At 40.1% G+C, this 21,959-nt stretch overlaps 1 protein-coding gene across 1 annotated transcript; it reads right to left on the reverse strand.

The window, feature by feature from the left end:
* Positions 1-35: 35 nt before the first annotated feature.
* On the reverse strand, positions 36-20,083 carry TFG (trafficking from ER to golgi regulator). The gene is made up of 9 exons (XM_040569854.1): positions 19,926-20,083; positions 17,796-17,900; positions 14,129-14,337; positions 11,142-11,225; positions 10,086-10,232; positions 8,872-9,039; positions 6,552-6,692; positions 3,246-3,335; positions 36-839 (listed from the first exon to the last, which is right to left on the reverse strand). Exons 3-9 carry the CDS (start codon positions 14,310-14,312, stop codon positions 466-468), a joined length of 1,188 nt encoding a protein of 395 aa, XP_040425788.1. The 5' UTR covers positions 14,313-14,337; positions 17,796-17,900; positions 19,926-20,083; the 3' UTR covers positions 36-465.
* Positions 20,084-21,959: the final 1,876 nt, after the last annotated feature.

Raw genomic sequence — 21,959 nt, forward strand, 5'->3', positions numbered from 1 at the left:
ATTATCAAGATTTTAAATCAAGACCAGGCAAGTAATAGATTCAGGGGGGGTTTTATTAGCTTTCCATGTGAGCATTACAATTTATAATACATCATATCTAGTTTTACCTCTGGAATGAATCTAATTTAGTACATCATGTCATTAGTAAGAACAAGCCTGATAAGTGGGCTAAACTTCCAACTAGCAATTTAATATCTTTCAAACAAGGCAAGCTAGGATGTCAATCACTTTACAGACAGTTAGGCATTGTTTCCCAAAACCAACCCGGCCCCAACTTAAACTAGGAAGCAGATACAATTTAAAGCAGGAACGATTTGTGTGGTCATTCCCCCGCCCCAGCAGACTCTAACCGACAGTTACGAAGAGCGTTTCGCCCCGTTACAGTTTGGGGAACCTCTGTTGAGACCACTGGAGTCTGTGGGAATGGCAGGTGGGTGCGAGTCGCCTGCGCCCCGTGGCAGCCCCTTACCGGTAGCCAGGCCCGGGCTGGGCATAGCCCTGGGGGCCGAAGGGGGGCCGGGTGCGGGCATAGGGGTTGGTGGGCCCGCTGGGCGGGGGGGTCATGGTGCTGCCAGGCGGCGGGGTGAAGCCAGGACGCTGGTAGGTGCCGGGCGCCGCCTGGGAGCCTGGGGGGCCACTGTATGGGGCCGGCTGGGAGGCCTGCGTGGTGTAGGGCTGCGGGGGGAAGCTGCCCCCTGGGTACTGCTGTGGCTGCTGCCCCGGCAGCTGTGGCGGCTGCCCGGCGAAGGCGGTGGCTGGGGCCTGGGTCGCCTGCTGGCTGTAGGCCCCGGGGAACTGCTGCGCTGGCTGCGAAGGGGTTTGCTGCTGACTGTAGCCGGCTGGAAAGGTAAGGAGCATGGTGGTGAGGCACAGGAAGGAACCGCAGGTGCATATAGCCATACATACATCTTTCTTTAAATGACCACGGTGACGGCACAAAATAACGCAGTAAGCACAGAAAAGGCAAACAATAATGAACCGCAAGGGTTCCTGCCTTTCACATGAAAGCACACGGCCTGGTTTGGGTGCACTACAAACAGCAGAATAGCAACAGCAGAAGGAGCAGTATAAAGTAGTTATCCCACAACTAACAAAAACTTAACAAAAAGACAAACAGGATTTTATCATTGCGTCACATTGAAAATAAAAAGTCTTCCTTGGCAGGTAAGGCAACAATTTACCCTCTTTTCCCAACTAAAAAACTAAAACCGAATTCTCATGGAAACATTGTTAAGGCTTCGTATTCTTAAATCATATCTTTGGTTAAATCATAGATGTACTCAGATCTTTAAACGTAGAGTTAAATATGAAAGTAGTTGTGCAGAAAAGAACACTTCAGTACAAAACTTCCATTTAAACATGTGCCAAACTTGATTTCTCTGTACAAAACCAGCTTCCAAAAGGATTTTTTTTCTTTTTGAAGACTTTAAAATAACAAAAAGTCCTTTAAGGAAGAAATAGCTACTTTTATCCATCATGAAACACACCTGCAGCTACTTGCAATGAAAATTCTCCATTGACTGGAATCCTGTCAGCATTAAACACCAGATACACAAATTATTAAAAGTGCACAGCCCTAAACAGAAAGAGCAAGGATTGAAGAATGCATTGGAGTAAATTTTGAACTCACCTTGAAACCTGGGATCAAAATTTACTCATGAGACGAACCTTGGAAGGGTCCGTTTTCACTACCGTGAGTAAATAAGCACATTCTTGCCTAGTAGATCTACTGGACAGAGTGGGAATGGATCCTGCTCTTAGGGGACATGGGTTTGAAAGGAGATAATACTCACAGGTACAACATCAACAAACAAAACCTGTTTCTGATTAGGCTAATCATGAAATAAGTTAGGAGAAACGTACTGGAGCACATTGTGAGGAATTAGGAATGCAGAACTCACATCGCACTACAAATTCCACAGGAACTTCTCCAGTACAACTGGGGATTAGATCATGGTAAGATATTACTGGTAAGTAATTTTTTTTTCTCCACTCAGTTTTTAAGTCTAAATGAAGTCAGACAGACCCTTTTACTTTCTCAAGTCTAATTTCAGCAGAAGTAACAAGACTGTTGGAAGTCTGTCACTGTCTTCTAATTACAAAAGTGAGATATCTGCAGAGAACAAAGTACCATTTAGAGACTCAAATCAATCAGCTCTTGCACAGAGCCCAGGAACAAGGGATGAGGTACAAACCTTCAGTTCCAAGTTTTCTAGGGTTCTCATCCAAGATAAACATGGGAGTTTTTTCATAAGCGCTGCAAATGTTCTCATCTACATCAAAACTGATGCACTTCCACTGTATACATTGTGGAAAAAAAAAAAAAAAGCCTTACAGGCTGTGTTCTGAGTCACTTAACAGTATAGGAGTCTTCCGTTTGTTTTAAACAATCTTCATTAAACTAAGGAATGAGATGTGCTTTTTATCATTTTCTAAAGTATTAAACTGGAGATTTGTTAAGGAATCCTGCTATTATATGTTCATCCCTCTACTTTAGCTGGATTATGATTCCTAGAATATACTATCCATTATTAGATGTCTATTTCTGCTAAAGTAAATAACTGGAAATTCTGCAGTCGAGTGTATTTTGGGTGTATGCAAAACCTAGCTTTTCTTATTTGCAGCTAAACCGCTAATGCAATAAAATGGTCTCCTGTCAAAAGCAGTAGCACTTTTAGTTGAAGTATCAGTAACATCTATGACTTAAAACCAAAAAAGCCTATCACTTGAAGTTCCTCCAAAATTTAGTAAATCCTTAGCTCTTACAAACACCTTAACAACAGCTATAATTAGTGATCACACCACTAAATTTTATATGTCAAGATCATCCTAAATGCAAGAAACGGGATCCATCTTTATATGCCTCCAATATTTAAGTAAGCTATATTGGAATGTTCTAGTTACTTGGCTAGAATCCCAGGATTGCAGCCATTAATTAATCCTGAAGACTGCTTATGCTTCAGGTGATCTATTTCACTACTTTTTTTAACCAATGCATTCTACTGATTAATAAATAAGTCTGCTGGGTCACAGTCAAGTAGGATTGAGATACCCAAGCTCCCACTCTAATAAAAACACACACAGCTACAGTGCTTTCTAACTGGTGATTTGTGGATCATGCCATTCTCCACAGGCGCTCAGCACCCTGAGCTGCCCCACATATTCAGGAACCAAAGCTCAGAGGGTCAGGTGCCGAAGGAGACCTCGCACAGCCATGGCACATGTGCACAGGGGGAGCTGCTTACCTGGGTACTGCATACCATACTGCTGCTGAGGCTGAGCCTGCGGCTGCTGGGCAGGATAACTGGGCTGTTGGTACTGTTGGTACATCTGGCCTGTGGGGTGAGAACTTGTTTAGTTGAGGCCTAGCACCCGAGCTGTATTATAAACACAAGATGGATAACATCCCAACAGTTCAAATTGCAGAAATAAACCCACAATGTGTGAAAATTTTTCTTAAAAATCTGAAGACAGTGAAGTTTGAGCGTGTCACCTAATTACCAACTGAAATTAAATTACAGATTTTAGTTTCTGAACCATACCATTCTGAAGACAAAATAAATACTTCTAGTTTGACGTGAGGCTTACTATTTCACATCTTCAAGGGATGTCAGCAGCTATACACCGTTATTAGCACTACACTGGTGTGTAACAGAGCAATAATCTTTATATGGCTTGATAACTGCTCCAGAACTTACTGTGTAAATTAAAGTATTTCAAAAGTTAAACATGTCCTAAGATTGTCTATGTTAGGTTTTTAAGACTGTTTCTGTACCAAAGTACTGTAAGCAGAGTAGTACATTATTCTGACCACATTTTCTAGACAGGTCATCCCTCTCTTAATATCTGACTTGCTGCAAACCACGTTTTCTTAAGAGACCCAGGGGTATACTCCCTAAAACAAAAATAAAACCATTCATTCTTAAGGTCGGATATTCCAATTCAATGCTAATTTTCCCTAAGTTTGCTTTTTCCATTTTCTTGGCAAGTAGAGGCAGAATATTTGTTCAGACAACCTATGGGCCCTGCTTAGGCTTTATGCTTCTGCAGTTTTTCATTTTAATAACATTCACAGTCAAAGAACAAAAATAATTATCTGTCAAGCTAAAGCTTAGCTAAACTGGAGCAAACTTGGAAACTTTACTACTATGAAGTGTTACTGTACTATTATTCATTCTGTAAAGATCAACAGACTGTATAACTGTAAACTATATCTTCTGAATTGCACCAAGACAGTAAAAAACAGCTCTGCTCCAAGTCCTCCCACATCCCTGAGAGTGCTGCTTTAACAGAACTCCCTACTTCCTTTTAACTCTGCCTTATTTGCAGCTGAAGCAATGACATTTTATATTCCCACTAACCATTCACATTTGTATCTGGTACACAATTATCATGAGATGAAAAGAGTACTAAGCACAAGGCCTGAAGAGAATTTAAGCCTGTTGTCTTGATAACTAAACAAAAAATCCACAAAAACAATAACAGAAAAAAAACAGCTTCTAATTTTTAAAGCCAGATGTTGCAAGCTCTGGGAGGACCAGCAGAAGGCTGCCTGTCTCAGGTAATTGCCTATAGGCTAACACAGAGACCACACTGGCACCTGCTGGAGACGCCAGGTAACACTATGTTTCAAAGGAAAGTCCCTGAGCACTTTATACAACATAGTTTATGAAAAAAATTTGGAAGCTGATAACCACATACATTACCAAGTTTTGGTACGTGACTGCTACTTGCCATATGTATACAATGGACAGTGTTAAGTGCTCCCCACTACTATCTCTAATGATCAAAGCGTAATACTGACTTCCAATCTCTTCCCAAGAACTGAACCAACCTAATTTTATCCACGGTAAAGAAAATTTAGTAATAAAGTATTTCAGTGCAATAATAAAAAAAATGCATAAACTACAGACTAAAAACCTTCATTATTTGCACAGTTGTATTTTTACATACAGAAAAAAAAGGACTTGGGCAAAGGTATAACACAGTTTTGTGGTTTTTGTTGTTTTTAAATCATTATACTTACTTTGACCCAAAGTTAGAAAAATTATTAAATCTACTCTGATACATGAACTTAGCCAATTTCTTTCCTAAGATGAGTTTTGCTGAAATAAGTACCTTTTTTTTTTTTTTATGTGGCCCAGCAACTATGGCACAGTTTCACTGCTTCTTTCTTCACTAGGAAGTAATTTTTCCTTCCCTTGTGTTAGCAGCGATTCAGGATTCCAACCTACTGCTGCTAGTGCCTTTACAAGTTTCACTTCACTGTTTCAGATCTAGTTTGACATCAACACTTAAAAAAATCTCATGACTTATTTCATTAAAGAATAAAAGGTGAAACTCATAAAAACAGAAGTTCAGTAGCTAAGAAAAAAATATCTTGAATATTAAGTTTTCTGGCTGCTGACAGAAGAATCTGAAGCATTGTTTTCCACTTTTAGGCATATCAAAACAGACACCAAACAGTTATTGCGGCTTTAAGCTATGAAGATGACTCTTCTTGTCTTATTTATATCACTTTAAAATTCTAAGGGAACTAAGCATTAAAAGCTGCAAGCAACAAAACAAGTGTTTTTATACGCTCCACTTCAACCAATGGCTTTCACATTTGCTTAAAGATATACCTAACTACAGGGTGCTCAAATCCTCTACTCGATAAACTTCAGCCAAGGTATTTCAAGTGACTGTGACTCTGATCACCATCACCAATGCCTCTTATATGTGCCTCTGCATTAAATCAGTAAAGAAAGTAGCAAAGGGAAACAACTGTATAATGTACTTTGTATGGAGGTACAGGTACCAAAGCAAGCCATTCTTCAGAGAGTTTTGTCCAGAACTGTGCAGCTCTGCGCTCTTACAAAACTTCAGCTGAAAACAATGCCCAAATGTAGCAAACATCTGAATAGGTTTGTTTCTAGAAGTCAAACAACATGTAAGAGGGAATAGTCCAAAGAAATCTAAATACCTGAATCAAGCCCTTAAGCTTCACAGGAGAGCCAATTTAAGCTCTCAGAAGTTCTGCAGGAAAATTTCAATGCATGCATGATTGTTTAAGATTTCACCTGGCTAACACAGAGCCATGCATACAATAATAATATCATAATGGCTCTGTTTTGTTAGATAGAAATGATCAGTAAACAACACTTAACTCATACTAGACAAGCCAGAAAACTGTTGGCTAAGTGAAAGCAACTACAAACATTCCTTGACACAACACACAGGATACAATCTAAGATGATCTGATAGCTTTATAGTGCGGCATATTATAAATTTACTTTACAGGAAAATGAGCATGGATGCAAGTAGAAAATAGTGCCATGAAGCTCCTACTCATTTACATCACCTACCCTTTTAAATAAAGGTACTGCTCCATCTGCCGTTTATATGTTGAATGGCATATGGGAGAAAAGAAGAATTTCTGCCTGGTGGGACAGATCAATTTGTAGTTTGGTATCGACTTCGGGTCTGCTAATTCGAAGTGGTAGCTACTGACTGTGCAGATTCAGACATCATCATCTGTGTCTAAAATAGCAGAAAAAGGTGCTACTCACCTTCCACCTGACCTGTCTGTGGCTGTGTTCCAGGGTACGCTGGCTGCTGTGGCTGAACACCAGGGGGATGGGCAGCAGAAGAGGAGGAAGCGATGCTATCCGGTGTTCCCGATCGCTCTTCTGCAGGGGCACTGGGTGGTCCTAGAGGAGCAAGAGCAAAACACATTAAATGAAATGAACAGGGAGTTTGAAATAAGCAGTCTAATACAAGTCCATTCCCTTGCAAAGTGTTCAACATTTTTTTCCAGTTTTCCATAGATATACATCTGAGAGTGTCAGGCCTGGCCTAAAACAAATATATTTGCACATCTCATATCACCCTCTAAAATATTTCGGGGGGGGGGGGGGGGGGGGAGGGGGGGGGGTGGTTCCCACCTGTCTCTAGGTCAGTCACTCAAATTTCACGCTTCAGAGAATGTGACCCATTTTGGGGATAAAGCCCTCCACAACAAGGTGTTTTTCTGCAGCTTCAAGCCTAACCTTGCACGCACGCACTGAAGACTTGCTACTTTTGGATAGAATACACACCTAAGGTACCTATCTTCTTCACCTGGAACAAAGGCGCAAAGCTGCAGGAAATTATTCAAATGCAGTAGTGTATAGTTCATATGGGCCTGGGCAATGAAGGGCTTTACCAACAGTCACACAGCATTTGCACACCCAGACAGGATATGGTAGGTGTCAGCCTGAAAGCAATAGCCTTCCTTGATAATTCTGTAACTATTCCAGATACTGAGTAGCACCCAAAGAAAGCATGGACACAGAGATTTCAGTTTTTATTTAAGTTAATGAGAAGTTCTCAGATAGGCACACGAACAGGTACAGTATACTATAATTAAATGCAAAATATTTTTTCTAGAAACAAGGGAGCTTAAACCCCTATCTTTCCAGCTCTTAGCTTTATCAGTACAATGCATGAGACACTACTTTCAAAGTTAAGCAAAAGTATTAAAATTTCTGCAAATTCACTTTTTTTTTTTTTTTTTTTTTTTTTAGTATTTATGCAATATAAATATGCATGCACCAAACATTTGCATTTTTATGTTACCCTTACTAGGGGAAAAATGAATTAAAGCTGCCCGCTTCTGGTTTTGGCTTTAAAGCTACAACCCTGCAGTTATGTATGTAGAAATGTGATTTCTCTTGTCTTGATTAAATGGTCCTTTCTGAAGTTCATTGTGCATTCAAAGTCAAGTCAGTTCAGTCTATCAAAAGAATTAAAGAGACATGTAGACCTTAAGAGTATCACTGATGCAATGATGAAAGCATTAACTGACTGTGAAGCTTTGTAAAAAAAGACAAAAACACACTCCTTCAAATATTAACTCCAATTTCCAGCTAGTTGTACTTCTCAGCCTACTCTAACACTTCATCGTTCATAAATAGTTCATTTTAAGTTTCCACATACCATCAAACCTTTACCTAGCTTGTGAAATAACCATGCTGTGATATACCCAAAACATTCCATGCAGGACGAGATCGCTTAAAACCATATTAAACCATATAAACACCACATAAAACTTGGTCTACAATCAAGTGTACATAGCAAACCCTATTAACAGCAGTTTTAGGTAACAAGGCTCTATTAAAATTTGACAGACTCGAGCAGATTTTGTGAAAAAAATATATTCTCTATATTCTTCATTGCACTCCCTATTACATCCTAAATTTCTTTTATAATTTCAGTCATCCTAAATTGACTGTATTCATTTAAACAGTTCATACTAAAATGTTTAGCATTCTAGTATGAGTCATACTAGTACTAACAGTCATACAGTTAGTTCTTCACGATAAACATAATTCTGACAAGTAGGTTATTCCTTTCTATTAAGAGTAAAAAAAAAGTTGACACTATTTACTTTTGAAATGCAAAAAAGAAAAGGCAGGGTTACACAAAACATTCTGACTGACCCAAAGAGCAGAAACACAAGCCAAAAATCTAAGCTGAACTGCAAGATCAAACCTTAAGGTAGAGGAGTGGGTCCTGTTTTTCATCACTGGCAGATACCCTTTAAGTTACTCTACAAGAGTTATTTTAGTAGTAGCTCTAAGTAATTCAAATAAAAAAAAATATTAAGCTATTTTCTGCTCCAAGCTAGAACACCAAGCTACAACCAACAGCAACATTTCAAAATTTTGTATACAAAACTTAGCAAACCCAGTTACAACACCTTAACATATCCCATTTTAGAGTTCTGAAAATAGCCAACACAGAACACAGCTTAATACACCTAAAATACAAGTGCTTTATTGCCATTGATTACTCAAATCTTGATTTGTCAACAGATTTTGCTTTCGTTTTTGTGAGATGTGTTCTTACCTGACACCTGATCATCTGTCAAGCCAAATGCTGACATGACATTCTTGCTGATTTCATCCTGGTTTTTTAGCGGATCAAATGCAGACATGCTTGCTGCTATAACTTGAGTAGATGGCTTAACATTAGCATCAGCAGCAGCAGGTTTTTCTTCCCTCCCATCTACAGCATCTACAAAGGAAAATGCCCTGTTATTAATTCTTGAGAATTCAAAAAAGAAAAAAAAATGTACATACATATTGTCCTACATCAACTTTGAAAATGCATAGTTTCAAAAAAAACTGTTTTAACTGTTGAAATGCTTGTGTTGCACTCTACGATCATCACTCTAGCCTCCTTACAAATGGGTTATAACCCAAATCCTCAGTATTCCACTGAAATTAATAACTGCTTATATTGTAGGACCAGGGGTTGGCTTTATTGGTTTTGTTGTAATAACAAAAGCAAAGTTTCCTAAAAAAAAGAAAAGGCTGGAGCTGCTGGCTTTCCTCTTCACTCGGAACACTGCACTCCGTCACCTTCTGTCATCATTTTCTGTGTCCAATCTTACCCAAAAATCTGTAGTCAAGCACAGAGGTATACTTTTTACAGTACAATGACCCTAAGCTAGGAGAACACTCTCAAAACTGGGAGAAAATGAGTTCCTTCCCTGTTTTGCCCTCCCCTATAATCCTTTCCCACCCCTATTCTGCACCCTTGTGCTGCTTACCCTGAGACAGCTCTGATGCTGGTCTGAGCTCAAAATGTGTGGATTCAATTTCCTAACCTGGCAAAAGAAGTAAATATAATTTTTGCTGAATTAGCTTTTTACTGTTCTAGTGAATCAAACTCGCTTAGCAACATGACAAGATAAGCACCAGAGCTAGCCCAAAGTAAGCAGTGTGAGCGCTCAGCTGGGAGCAAGATCTTCCCTCATCAGCAACAGACTATTAATTCAGCTCAAAGCCTGATCAAAACATTGTCCAGGCTCACAAGCATTAGTTACAGGGTTTTCATATACTGCAACAAAAATCGTACTTCTGTTATTTCTAAGTTAACTTACTGCTTTACTCCAAATAATCTGAACGTGGATTCTGCCTCTGAAATAACTGAAGCATTAAAAACTGAGCAACAATCAAGAATGATCACAACTAATATTCAAGACTCCGTCTTTCACTTGGTTAAACAGCACACGACTATGCAATTCAAGCCAGACAATTCTTTGCCAGGCTGCCTACCACTTTCAGGCAGATTAGTGGAAACCCCAGGTTCAGCTGGTGGTTCTAGACAGTCCAGCAAGCGATTGACTTTATTGCGAAGTTCTATCAGCTCTCGACGCAGGTATTTCACCTGATTAGATTCTAGGGGTCTTGGTTGTCCATTAACTGCAAAACAACAATTAGATACATTTAAGACTGTAGTAACATTTTGATATCCAGTTTAATGCTGAAAAAAACATATATTCCCAACTTTTATTTGCTTGTAGTATCACCATCCTTTGTGGAGTTTGGGGTGACACACAGTGAGTCAACAGAGACTAAATTCATTCTGGAGCTTACTGTTCCTTTAATATAATCTCATTTCAGCATAACTAAGATTACCAAGTACCAGAACTGCAGCGTAATTTTTGCAGAAAGTTTCTGCATCGTTTGCTCAATTTCCATGAATATACCCTGAACAATGCAAGTATTGTGCTTGGCTATGGAAATCTGTTCCATTAGACAGTGCCTGTACAACTAAGGCAGCACACACACCACTCCCGCTATTCATCAGTAGGGTCAGACTCTGGGTTAAAAGCTGCTTGCTGTTCCTTGGAACTATGTACTAAATTACCAATAGCATCTTGAAAATAAAGAATAATTCTACTCAAAGGCAAAAGGATAAATGTTAAAATCTATTAAGCTAGAAGCAATTGATGTTTTTTCTTAATAGCATACTAGCAACACTGCAAGTTTATCACCATTTAAAATTTTTCACACACCTGTGAAGAAAACCCCACAAATGCTAGAGCGGAAGATAATGTTACAGAACAGCAATTGACCGTATACATTTGTATGCCAAATAATTTAAGCAATCTTATAAAAAGAAAGACAGTTTCAATTTCCTCTAAGTTCAGATATCACAGGAAACAGCAATAGACAAAATAGTTGTCGTATTAATGTAGCATTTTTAAATTACTGATTTCATTCTACCAAGGTGAAGAAGTTATTAGTATCTTCCAGTGAACCTCACTGCCTGAATTTGTAAAAAGGTTATTAAAAAAAAAAAAAAGATGAAACATCTTCTATACTTACCAAACAATGTCAGCTTAAGTATCCTACTGCACTGAATTGCAAAGGAAAGATCTGAGCTATCAAAAATTGTTATAAGATCTCCATCTGAAAAGAACACAAAAGAGTTCCATCAAAGCAAACCTATTAATTACCAATCTTCACACTAGGGCAGAAAGCGTTACTTCATCACTAAAGAATAACTCTCTGTACTTGATTCTGAAGCTACTAAAAAAAAGTTACCAATTAACAGTATCACAAAAATGGCACCAAACTGGTACTTATTATATGTATGATGAGAAAACTGAAGGCGCAGAAGTAGAAAACGGAGGTTTTGCTCTCTCATTAGTGAGGCTTAGCTCTCTGTTTCCCTGTGCTACAATCAATTAGAATCATTTACTGTTGATTAAAAGCATCTGCAGAAACTTGGGTAGAAGTATTTACAGAATACAAAACACTTATCAAGAAAAATGAAGTCCACAAAAAAACATTTCTGTAAAATACTATTACAACAAAGCAACAAATCAGACTTGTGCATAACACAACAGAAAAATGCTTATTATTTTAATGTAAGGATCAGCACACAAGGAAAGTATTCCCAGAAGTTAAGACAGAATTATGACTGGCTTCAAAAGATAGCCTTCTGACATTAACCCTTTGAAAAGGAAGTTCCATACAGCTCATCATTCTTTGGTATCTGCATACAGGATGAAACATGATAGCTAAGAATTCACAAAGACCAGCATAAGAAAGAATGATGCTGCCAGTTAAAATTATACACCTATTTCAAGTGGCTCCAGAACTCTGCTGTTCACAAACCGTTCCTAAAAAACGACAAGAGTGTTTACTGTGATTTATATGAATTTACCGCTGGCACTCATTGTTTTTGTCCTCAGGCACTGGGTTTTACTACATATTCAAGAACCTTCAGCAGGACAAATACGCATAGTAGAACAATCTCCTTAGTTCAGAAGCTTGAAAGGTGCCCAGTTTGAAAATAAAACACACCTCTGTAAGGCAGTTATCACACTGAGACTTCTTTGCCCTGGTAATTAATAAAAGCATCACATAGCCTAAGATAATTTAGGAATACACTTCTGATGATCTTAGGCCACAAATCCAGAGACCAAAGGATTGGGATTTAAAGTTTCCTGGCCTCTCCAATCAACTATCCAAGTTTGAAAAACCATAATTTATTAGATTTAAGGATTATGAGAGTTTAATGAAGATATGACAAAGCCACAATTTTTACAGAGATTTTAAGTGGAAAATCCCATATCCAGGCCTGAGTGTCACTAGCTTCATGTTACAGAAACAAGAAACAAAGACAGGAGGGGGTAGATGAAGCATTCTTACAAATACTTAAAGAATGTGCACATGTATTCTGAGATTACCCAGATCAGGGACATAAAATTACAAAATCATTATAGCCACTTAAAAAAAATCTGCTCATAAAAGATGAAGACAAGAATTCCTCCAGGTTTGGAGGGATAAATACAACTGAAATAGCTATACAGTATATATTCCAACCCTTCTAATGACTGAAACAAATTTAAATAAAAATCTTAGCTTAGCTGAAACAAAGTCAAGAATACCACAATCTTCATACGACAATCAAATTTAGTCCCCAGTTCTGTTAACTTTTTCCCTAATCACTGCAACTTCATCTGATATTAATATTGTTTAAATGTTCTTAGTAGCGATCATCATCTAGGATAATAAATTCACGTCACAGCAGAGAATTAGTACATTCTGAGACAGAAAACTAAATTAAAAGTATGAAGCCTGTAGGCTGTGAAAGACAACCAAAGAATGAAACAGTAATTGCAGTCTCCATCATACACATTTATCATCTTAAAAAAACAAACAAGCAAACACAAAAATGGACAATTATACTTAAAGAACAGGCAAGAATGTAAAAAAAAAAAAAAAAAAGGGACTGGAAGCTTTAACCTAATGAAAAAGCATTCATAAATTTTACCTTTCCCTTTCCAGAAAGGAAAATCAATCTTTTATTTGATAAGATGAAAAACAAAACCGCTGCAAATCCACTGAGCTCTCCCCTACTAGAGGTCAAGATCCCAAAAAAATAGCTCTTCATTGCATATCAATTTTGATGAGAAGCAGTCTCTCTCAAATCTTTATAAACCTGAAAAACTGCCTCAGAGACATTCAAAGTGAAATTTTCTTGCTTAGACATATGAGCAAAGGTTACTTGACATTTTAGGTACCAGAGACAGTGCTCCTAGTGCCACTGAGAAATATGAACCTGAATGCTTCAGTAATGTAGCACTTTTACTGTATACCAGCATAATTATTGCAGTCTTTGATCTGATCAGGAGGCTTTGGATTCTATTATTCTATCCAGAGTTTGATGTTTATATAATGAATACCATCCCTCTCTCCCAAATTGATTAACTTACACACTGACATTCAAAGAGAAAAGCCCCTGAGAACCACAACATTCATTCCATATGTCTCAAACAATGCATTTTTCATACCGTGGAAATGAGGAAAAATTACTTTTAATAAATATTTCAGATTAGGTTCATTTTTTTTCTCATCTTTACTGACAGAGCAAAACAATCAAGAATTACTACCATATAAAATAATTTTAAGTCTTAAAAGAGTTTCTGTTAAATCATACATATTAATTCACTTCTCGCCTTCAAACCCACTCTACCACTGATAGCACACAAAAAATTGAGTGAATGAGTAGACAGCAGAACAATCTGCAATAGCATCAGCTTCCTGCAACAGGAAAAAGTGAACTTTCAGATAGCTGCTATTTCAGAAACACTGGAGGAAATAATACGCTAAGACAGCACGCATAATCACAGAAGATAGAGCTTGTACTGATTGAATCAAATGATTTCAAAAGAAATCATCTGCATTTGCCAACAGTATTTTGGACAATTTTGAAGAGGTAAGTTTTGCAATTTCTGTCCTCAGATAAATCATATCAGAGCAACAGTAGTAATTAAACCTCAACAGTAGAGATTAAACCTTACCTTCATCTTTATACTTTATTGTGACTTCATCATTGCTGAGAAGTTTTCCTCTAAAAACTCTTTGCATCATTAGCACTAACTCATCATAGGTGATATCCTCATTGTGGATAGGAATTCTCCTAATATCTTCACCCAGCTGAGCTTTGATGATCAGCTTCCCACTTAAGTCCAGCTGCCCATTCATGGTGGCTCCCTTATCACCTACAGACCTGTTAGCAACAAAACATTAAAAACATGTTTTAGAAAACTAAACTGTTAATTATTTTGTGTGTCTAATTGAAAGTTCTGGAGCTTTCAATCTTTTGAAAGCAACACGGTTAGGAAGCTCTCTGGAGCACCTCTCTCAGACACATTCTGCAATACACTAATTTCACAAACAATAAAGTGAACTGTACTTTAACTGAGCTCATGCGCAAAGCAGAATTCTGGAACATCAGATTCCACATTAACAGTTACCACAGTTCCCAGCACTTGTAATTTAAAGACGTTTTATAAATCAGATAGCTTGTAAATGTGTGTGACACATAGGAATTCCAACCTTGTTTTTGTTTGTTTTGTAAGATAATCAGCTGTAAGCTGTAATGGAAAAAAAAAAAAGTAGAAAAGGAACTAGTGTCCCAAAAGCAAATCCTAGGGATACACGTATACATCTCTCTTGAGGAAAGTGAAATTATAGCAAAAGTTCGTAGCTTTACAATATTATACTGGTTACATTATCGCCTTACTACGTTTTTGTATCCCATAATTATGATAACGCAAAGGGCTGTTTTTCCCCTTTTAAGAAAGGACTGCTAGAACAAAATATCATATTTCAAAGACTATATGCAGTAAGGTGGTTTTATTAAGAGAATCAAGTTGAATTAAAGAGAATCAGGTTGTGAAACCCATCTTTATGAAGGGTCGTAAGGAGGACCTGGGGAACTACAGGCCTGTCAGCCTGACCTCGGCGCCAGGAAAGGTGAAGGAACAGGTCATCTTGAGTGCAATCACACAATATATGTGGAACCACTGGGGAATCAGGCCCAGCCAGCATGGCTTCATGAAGGGCAAGTCCTGCCTGACCAACCTCATCTCCTTCTACAACCGGGTGACCGGCCTGGTGGATGAGGGAAAGCCTGTTGACATAGTCTACCTAGAGATCAGCAAGGCCTTTGACACGGTCTCCCACCGTATTCTCCTGGAGAAGCTGGCAGCCCATGGTTTGGACAGGTACATGCTTTGCTGGGTTAAAAACTGGCTGGACGACCAGGCCCAGGGAGTGGTGGTGAACGGAGTGAAACCCAGCTGGCAACCGGTCACCAGTGGCGTTCCCCAGGGGGCAGTGTTGGGACCCATCCTCTTTAATAACTTTATTGATGATTTGGATGAGGGAATTTAGTGAACCCTCAGTAAGTTCGCAGATGACACCAAGATGGGGGGAAGTGTCGATCTGCTGGAGGGCAGGAAGGCCCTGCAGAGGGACCTGGACAGGATGGGTCGATGGGCAGAGGCCAATGGGATGAGGTTCCACACAGCTGAGTGATGGGTCCTGAACTTTGGCTGCAACAACCCCATGCAGCGCTACAGGCATGGGGCAGAGTGCCTGGAAAGCTGCGCAGAGGAAAATGATCTGGGGGTGCTGATTGATGCCTGCCTGAACAGGAGCTGGCAGTGTGCCCAGGTGGCCAAGAAGGCCAACAGCATCCTGGCTTGTATCAGGAATAGTGCAGCCAGCAGGAGCAGGGAGGTGATCATCCCCCTGTACTCTGTTCCGATAAGGCCGCACCTCGAGTGTTGTGTTCAGCTTTGAGCCCCTCACTACAAGAAGGACATCGAGGCCCTGGAACATGCCCAGAGAAGGGCTACGAGGCTGTTGAAGGGCCTGGAACATGAGTCCTGTGAGGAGCAGCTGAGGGAACTGGGGTTGTTTAGTCTGGAGAAGAGGTGGCTCTGGGGAGACCTTACTGCTCTTCTCATCCTCTTCTCGCAGATAACTAGTGATAGGACTGGAGGGAACGGCCTCAAGTTGTACTGGGGGAGGTTTAGGTTGGAAATGAGGAGTCATTTCTTCTCAGAAAGCGTAGTCAGGCACTGGAACGAGTTGCCCAGGGAGGTGGTGGAGTCACCGTCCCTGGGGGTGTTCAAGGCAAGGTTGGACCTGGTGCTTAGGGACATGGTCTAATGGGTGACATTGGTGGCAGGGGGATGGTTGGACCAGATGATCTTGGAGGTCTTTTCCAACCTTAATGATTCTAGGAATTGTGCATCATTTCATATATAAATGAAAAAAATTACGATCTGCACATCGGTTTTATATACATGATCAGAATATGTTGAGGGTTCCTCTCCAGAAAACAAGACAGAAAATCTATCCGGTTTTTAAATGTTATCCAAGATACTTTAACCAAGAATTCCTGTTTTAAAAAAGCTGCTCATTAGGCCACACATTAGCTACTTGTTAGGCTCAGAGCCACCAAGCTGTTACACAGCATACATGGCCAGAACAGTTGGCTACTTTTTGGTGCTTTACGAGAAGTGGACAACTACTTCAACTTAAAAGGAAATGCAACAAAGCCATCTTGCGTCCAAGAGGCACATAGCATACACTGAAAAGTCATATCTTTCATTCTTCATATATGACAGTTTAAAAATTGCCACTTGAATGAGACACCTCTCTTGTTAAAAACCACAAAGGGCTTACATTTTAAGAAAAAATAGAAACTAGAGAAGTTACCAAGCAGGAGAATGAAAAACAAACTAGATAGCTAGTCAGATATCCCCATCACTCTTCACTGTTTTGGACAAGACCAAAACAATAGCTCTAGAATGAGGAGAAATTAAAGAAGCAGTTATCTTTACATCTAGGGTACAAATACTGGAGAGCTTAGGAGCACAAAGCCCTACACATCAAAACTGACATTTCCAAAACTGCATGCTGGCAAGCATGTTGTTCTTCCTGTGCAAAAAGAAGTATCGGTAGTGATACGCAAATATTTCTCCCTTACCTTTAAGGATACTATAACACAGTGCTTTGTGAGAAAATTGAATTTTGCTTTGGTCAGTCAATTTTTAAAGCACTACATTAAAATTACTTCTCTCCTACCAGAGACACAAGATACTGAGCTAAAGCCATACCTTGATGTATCTATATATATATGTAGGCCTACTATTTCAAGGGCAATGTTCTGCTTTAAAAAGATGTAGTATGATGCTATCTCTGGATTGCAGCTCAGTTTCTAGTCTTTGGTAATTAAGTTACTGTAAAGCAAACGCTTCATCCAAATCCCTTTGTTTAGCCCAGCTGACATCCCAAAGAAGAAACAAGCAACTACCAAACAAAACTCATTCTCCTAGTGGGATGTAACAGGAGGTAGGTGGATACAGAGAAATTCAGTCTAACTGCAGAAAAAGAGACCTGCAATCCACACAGCAAGGTAGCAGATGAAACACTCTGATGAAATGGTGAAGTTCATAATATCGTTAATGTTTACTAATCATGTCTCCTGAGTCTTGCCTGCAGGTGCATCAACTCAGTCCAGTCGTTTCAGTTCTATTTTGTTTCAGTAGAAGTTGGTTGTAAAAACAATTTTTTTGCAGAAGGCTTTAAAAAAGTTAAGTATTTAAAAAAATAGCATCCATATACAGGTCTTCTTTCACCTCCTTCCCAAAACCATATATTTATCATTACCTTGTCTGTCTTACTGATGCTGGATTATTGGTCAAATTTCCCACCTCACTTCAGGACAGAGTTAGGATAAGCCGCCATGCACTATCAGTGGCAGAAAACAGGAAGCTGCAACAGAAAGAAAAAAAAATACATTTATTTACTGTCAGACTTCCTTAGAGTTATACACTTCACATTAATCTTTTACTATAGAACACTTTAACAAACAAACCCAATTTAAAGAAGTTACTATATTATCCCTAATGTAACAATCATACACTTCTGAGTATTGTGGAGTTTGAGGTTCAGCTAAAATAGATCTTGAACAAGAATTTTAACTTCATAATAAAAAAAAATAGAGAACTAAAACTTATTCCAATTTCACGTAGGAGCTCCTAACAGTAACATGCTCCTTTCCAGGACAGCAATCTTCCCCAGCTGTCTGAAAGTACTCATTCATACAGCCTCCATCTTGAAACCCCAGGTTAGGTTAAAGAAACTAGACTTGGATTGATTTAGCACTGTAAAAACCTGCAACTCCATCTCCTAGTTTAAGGCTGACGCCTCTGTGGCATTAAGTAGCGTATCTTCCAGAGAGCATTAGGACTGACTACCAGCAGTAACAGAGTAGGAATTCTTCTTTGCCACAGCAAGAACCACCAAACTGGGCAAGAAGGAAATCCAGTCAGAAATATGCAGCATTTAAAAATATGATCTGCCCTGAATTTAGCTTCAGATTCTGTGTTTTTCTGCTGGAAAGCCTGCAACGAGCTGCCTGAAATGTACATAGGCCATGTGTTTATCACACAGGTGTTTGTTGTCCAGAGCTACAAGACCCTGATTTATCACAGAAAACAACCCAATGTACGACACAACTCCCACTCAGATGGTGAGTGTACTCCACTCTGTATTTTTCTCCTTCTCTCTCATATACACGTGGTTAATCTCAAACATTAGCGATCTGACTTTTACATGATTTGTTGCTAACCAGCAGGGAAAAGGAAGTTCCTCTCAGCCACATGATACTGGGCTTCCCAGCTCTCCTCTTTCAACTCAAGATGGAAAAACCAGAATGGACAGGCATGAGGAACACAGGACTAAAGCAGCATGCAAGTAAGCCCCAGAAAAGGGACAAAGCCCCTCCCCAGGTCTCACTCACTCCCAACAGGAGAGGGTACGGCGCTGTGACAGACGGAGCAGGTGAGCAGGAAGAGCCTACCTTTCTGTCTCCTGACTCACACTTCAAGAACTGAGTAACCCACAGAGAGGGTGCTGCTCCTCACCCGATCTTACTGCAGCTCCAGGTACAGCTTCCAAATGAGGGACAAATCAGGAATGCAGAAAACAGCTAAAAGTGGCTGAACTCGGAGTTCACTTAGTTTGCCTCCCGTGTTGTTTAAACAGGATAGTTGGGCACTGGTTATGGCACTACAGTGTAATTTACGTGGAAACTGACGATGGTAAGAACAGGACCTCATTGCTCCTTCGGCAGACACCCTTGAGCTGCCCTGGCCTTCGGAAGGCATCATTTGTTTCTTTGTGCAAGGAAGCTGGCTACTCTACCATACTCACAATTATATCATCCTAATCACCAACCTTACACCCAGAAATCCATCGCACGCCTATCAAAGAACAAGAAAAGATACCGGGAAGGCATTTAAACACGCTTTTTTTTTGTCCAACCCTTCTCCGCTCTGCCTGAAGGGGCCCAGGGTTAAAGAGGCAGACTCTCAAGGCCGCATCTGCTTGCGAGCCTTACGGAAAGCCGGGTGAAGTGTTCTGCTCGTTGAACCACGCAGCGCCCGACCCTTTCCTCAACCGGGGTGACACAGCCAGACGGCTCCTCCACTCGAGGCCATTTTCCACAGACGACACCCCGAGCGCACACTAATACGCCTTTTAACAGATCCCATCGTGGCATTTACATTCTTGGAGAGGGTGAAGGAGAAAATAAAAACCCAAACAACCGCCTTTGGCGTTTTCCTGGTTCAGGAAACCCGCTCCCTCTAGGAACCACGGTGCCACCCCCCTGCCCTCCCCGGGTACCACAGCTCCCAGCCCTCACCCCCACTGCCCAGCTTTGGGGGCCGGGGGCTCACAAAGGGCTCCCCCGGCCGCCCTCCCCGTCCCCTCGGCCGCCCCTCGCTCTCTTACCCCGCCGGAGGAGCCCCCCGAGGCTGCCAGGGCCCGGCCGGGGCCACGCCGCCGCCGTACGTGGCACAGGGAGCGGCGGGGCCGGCGGCAGGGAGGGACGGAGGGAGCCGCTGCCGGGCCTGCGCATGGCGCCCGCATGCGCGCTGCGGGCAGGGCCTCTGAGGGGCAGGGCTGAGGGAGGCGGGGTGCTGGGCCCCGCTGGAAAAATTGCCTCTGGAAAGACAATTTTGGGGTTTGGGGTTATAAAAGCAAGGCTTACGAACTCCACGTTTCTCGGGGATACGAAAAACGGTTGTGGGAGTTTGACTGTGTAGCCTTTCTCGGTGTTTAGGGGAGTGTGGGACAAGTCTGGCTGGCGATAAGCAGGCTGTGCTCGCACTGAAATCTAAAGGGAGGTGAAAAAAAGCTGAATGTGGTCGTGGTTTTAAGACTGAATTCTAGATTTTTGGAGGGAGCGGCTCAGGAGGGTTTTTTGGTAACTGTTACAAAGTAAAGCTAAAACAGCATATCTTCAGGAAAACAGGACTTTTCCATCCCTTACAGACACAAATAGTGCCTTTTTTTATACCTTCGTACAGATGATTCAGTCTTTCTCCAAAGCATTTCCTTATCAAACTAACATTTACAGTGCCTTATAAGAAGAAACCTCATGAATGTAAAGCACAAACATGATAGCGAATGCCAAAGTTCGCTATGTTATTAATATCAATATATATTTCAATATCAATTTCAATTTCACGTGTATAGATAAGAGTTGAACTATTGGTCCTGTAACAGTTAAGCATATAACCCTGGATGGAAAAAAAAAAAAAAAAAGACATAAAACTTATAATTTTCCATATTCTTTGATGATGAAAATGTTTGCTGTTAGGTCAGACATGCGTAGTGCTGGCTATAACAGAGTAACATCTGAAGTTAAATACAGGATGCTTAATTTGATTAGTTAAAAGTCAACACTTTGCCAATTCAGTGTTACAAATTCTCTTCAATTTTTGTTTATGGCAAGAAAAACACTGTAAACTAGAAAATACTGTCACTCTTTTAGGGAGCCACCCTCGCAGTGTCTAGCTGCTTTTTAAAACGTGATCAAATATCATCCTTCCTAAACCACACTGTAATTTCTAAAATACTCTTTCTTCAATAAAATTAAAGGAATTGAAAAAGACAGGTGTTGTACATCTGATTTACAAATAAATGATGGATACTGCATAGGAACATAACCTGTCCAAAAATAAAAAATAAAAAAAAGGTTATGAATTACCTTTCTTAGATAAATTTTACTGACCTTCTTTGCCTTCCTGAAGCACTAGTGACAAACTTCAGCTTTTTATCTGATAGGACCACTCTCTTTGGAGGCTTATTAGTGCCAGATATTTCTTTTCTTCCTCATAGAAGGATTCTCATAGAAGAATTCTTCCTCACAGAAGAATTTCTTTTCTTCCTCATAGAGAGAGCACACATTTCTAAGATATAGAGAAGTTTTCAGGACTTCTGAAACATTTACATCAAGACATTCACAAAGTCTCATTTACCATGTCCAGCGTACTCGGGGACACTGTCCCTAAACATTCAGTGATCACATTTGATCATGCCCGCAGGCCTTATTTAGAGCAGCTTGGAAGTTTCCAAAAACACCACACATTCATTTTAAAAAAAAAAAAAAAAAAGTGTGGCTGGCTGGCTGGCATGCTCCTTAAAATGGGTTGTGCAAAATTCAACATGGTGTTCTTATTTTATTAAAACCACTGATGGCAAAGCATGTGAGTGTATTTATTCATAGAATGGAATAAAGAAATAATGTTTTTTAAAGTTGCCTGTCTAAATTTCTTGGGCTTTTTTCTCACACAGGAGAGAATGAGGTGAGTCAGTACCATTATTCCCATTTGTTAGAGAAGAGCCCATAGAGCTTTGCTCAAGTCCCAAAGCGAGAAGAGGTTGCTCCTCTCCCAAACTCTCCATAAAGCCAAGGGACAGAGAGACAGGCACAGCCAAAAGCCAGCACAGAGCAGGATGGTAACTGAAGCACTTTGGCCT

This window comes from Cygnus olor, chromosome 1 (assembly GCF_009769625.2).
Source record: "Cygnus olor isolate bCygOlo1 chromosome 1, bCygOlo1.pri.v2, whole genome shotgun sequence".
NCBI classification, from domain to species: domain Eukaryota; kingdom Metazoa; phylum Chordata; class Aves; order Anseriformes; family Anatidae; genus Cygnus; species Cygnus olor.

Coding starts and splice junctions, on each gene's coding strand:
- TFG (XM_040569854.1), bottom strand. CDS start 14,312: ATGAATGGGCAGCTGGACTTAAGTGGGAAGCTGATCATCAAAGCTCAG. Junction 6,693..8,871: donor GACAGATGATCAGGTGTCAG/GTAAGAACACAT, acceptor TTGCTCCTCTAG/GACCACCCAGTGCCCCTGCA. Junction 840..3,245: donor GTATGGTATGCAGTACCCAG/GTAAGCAGCTCC, acceptor TTACCTTTCCAG/CCGGCTACAGTCAGCAGCAA.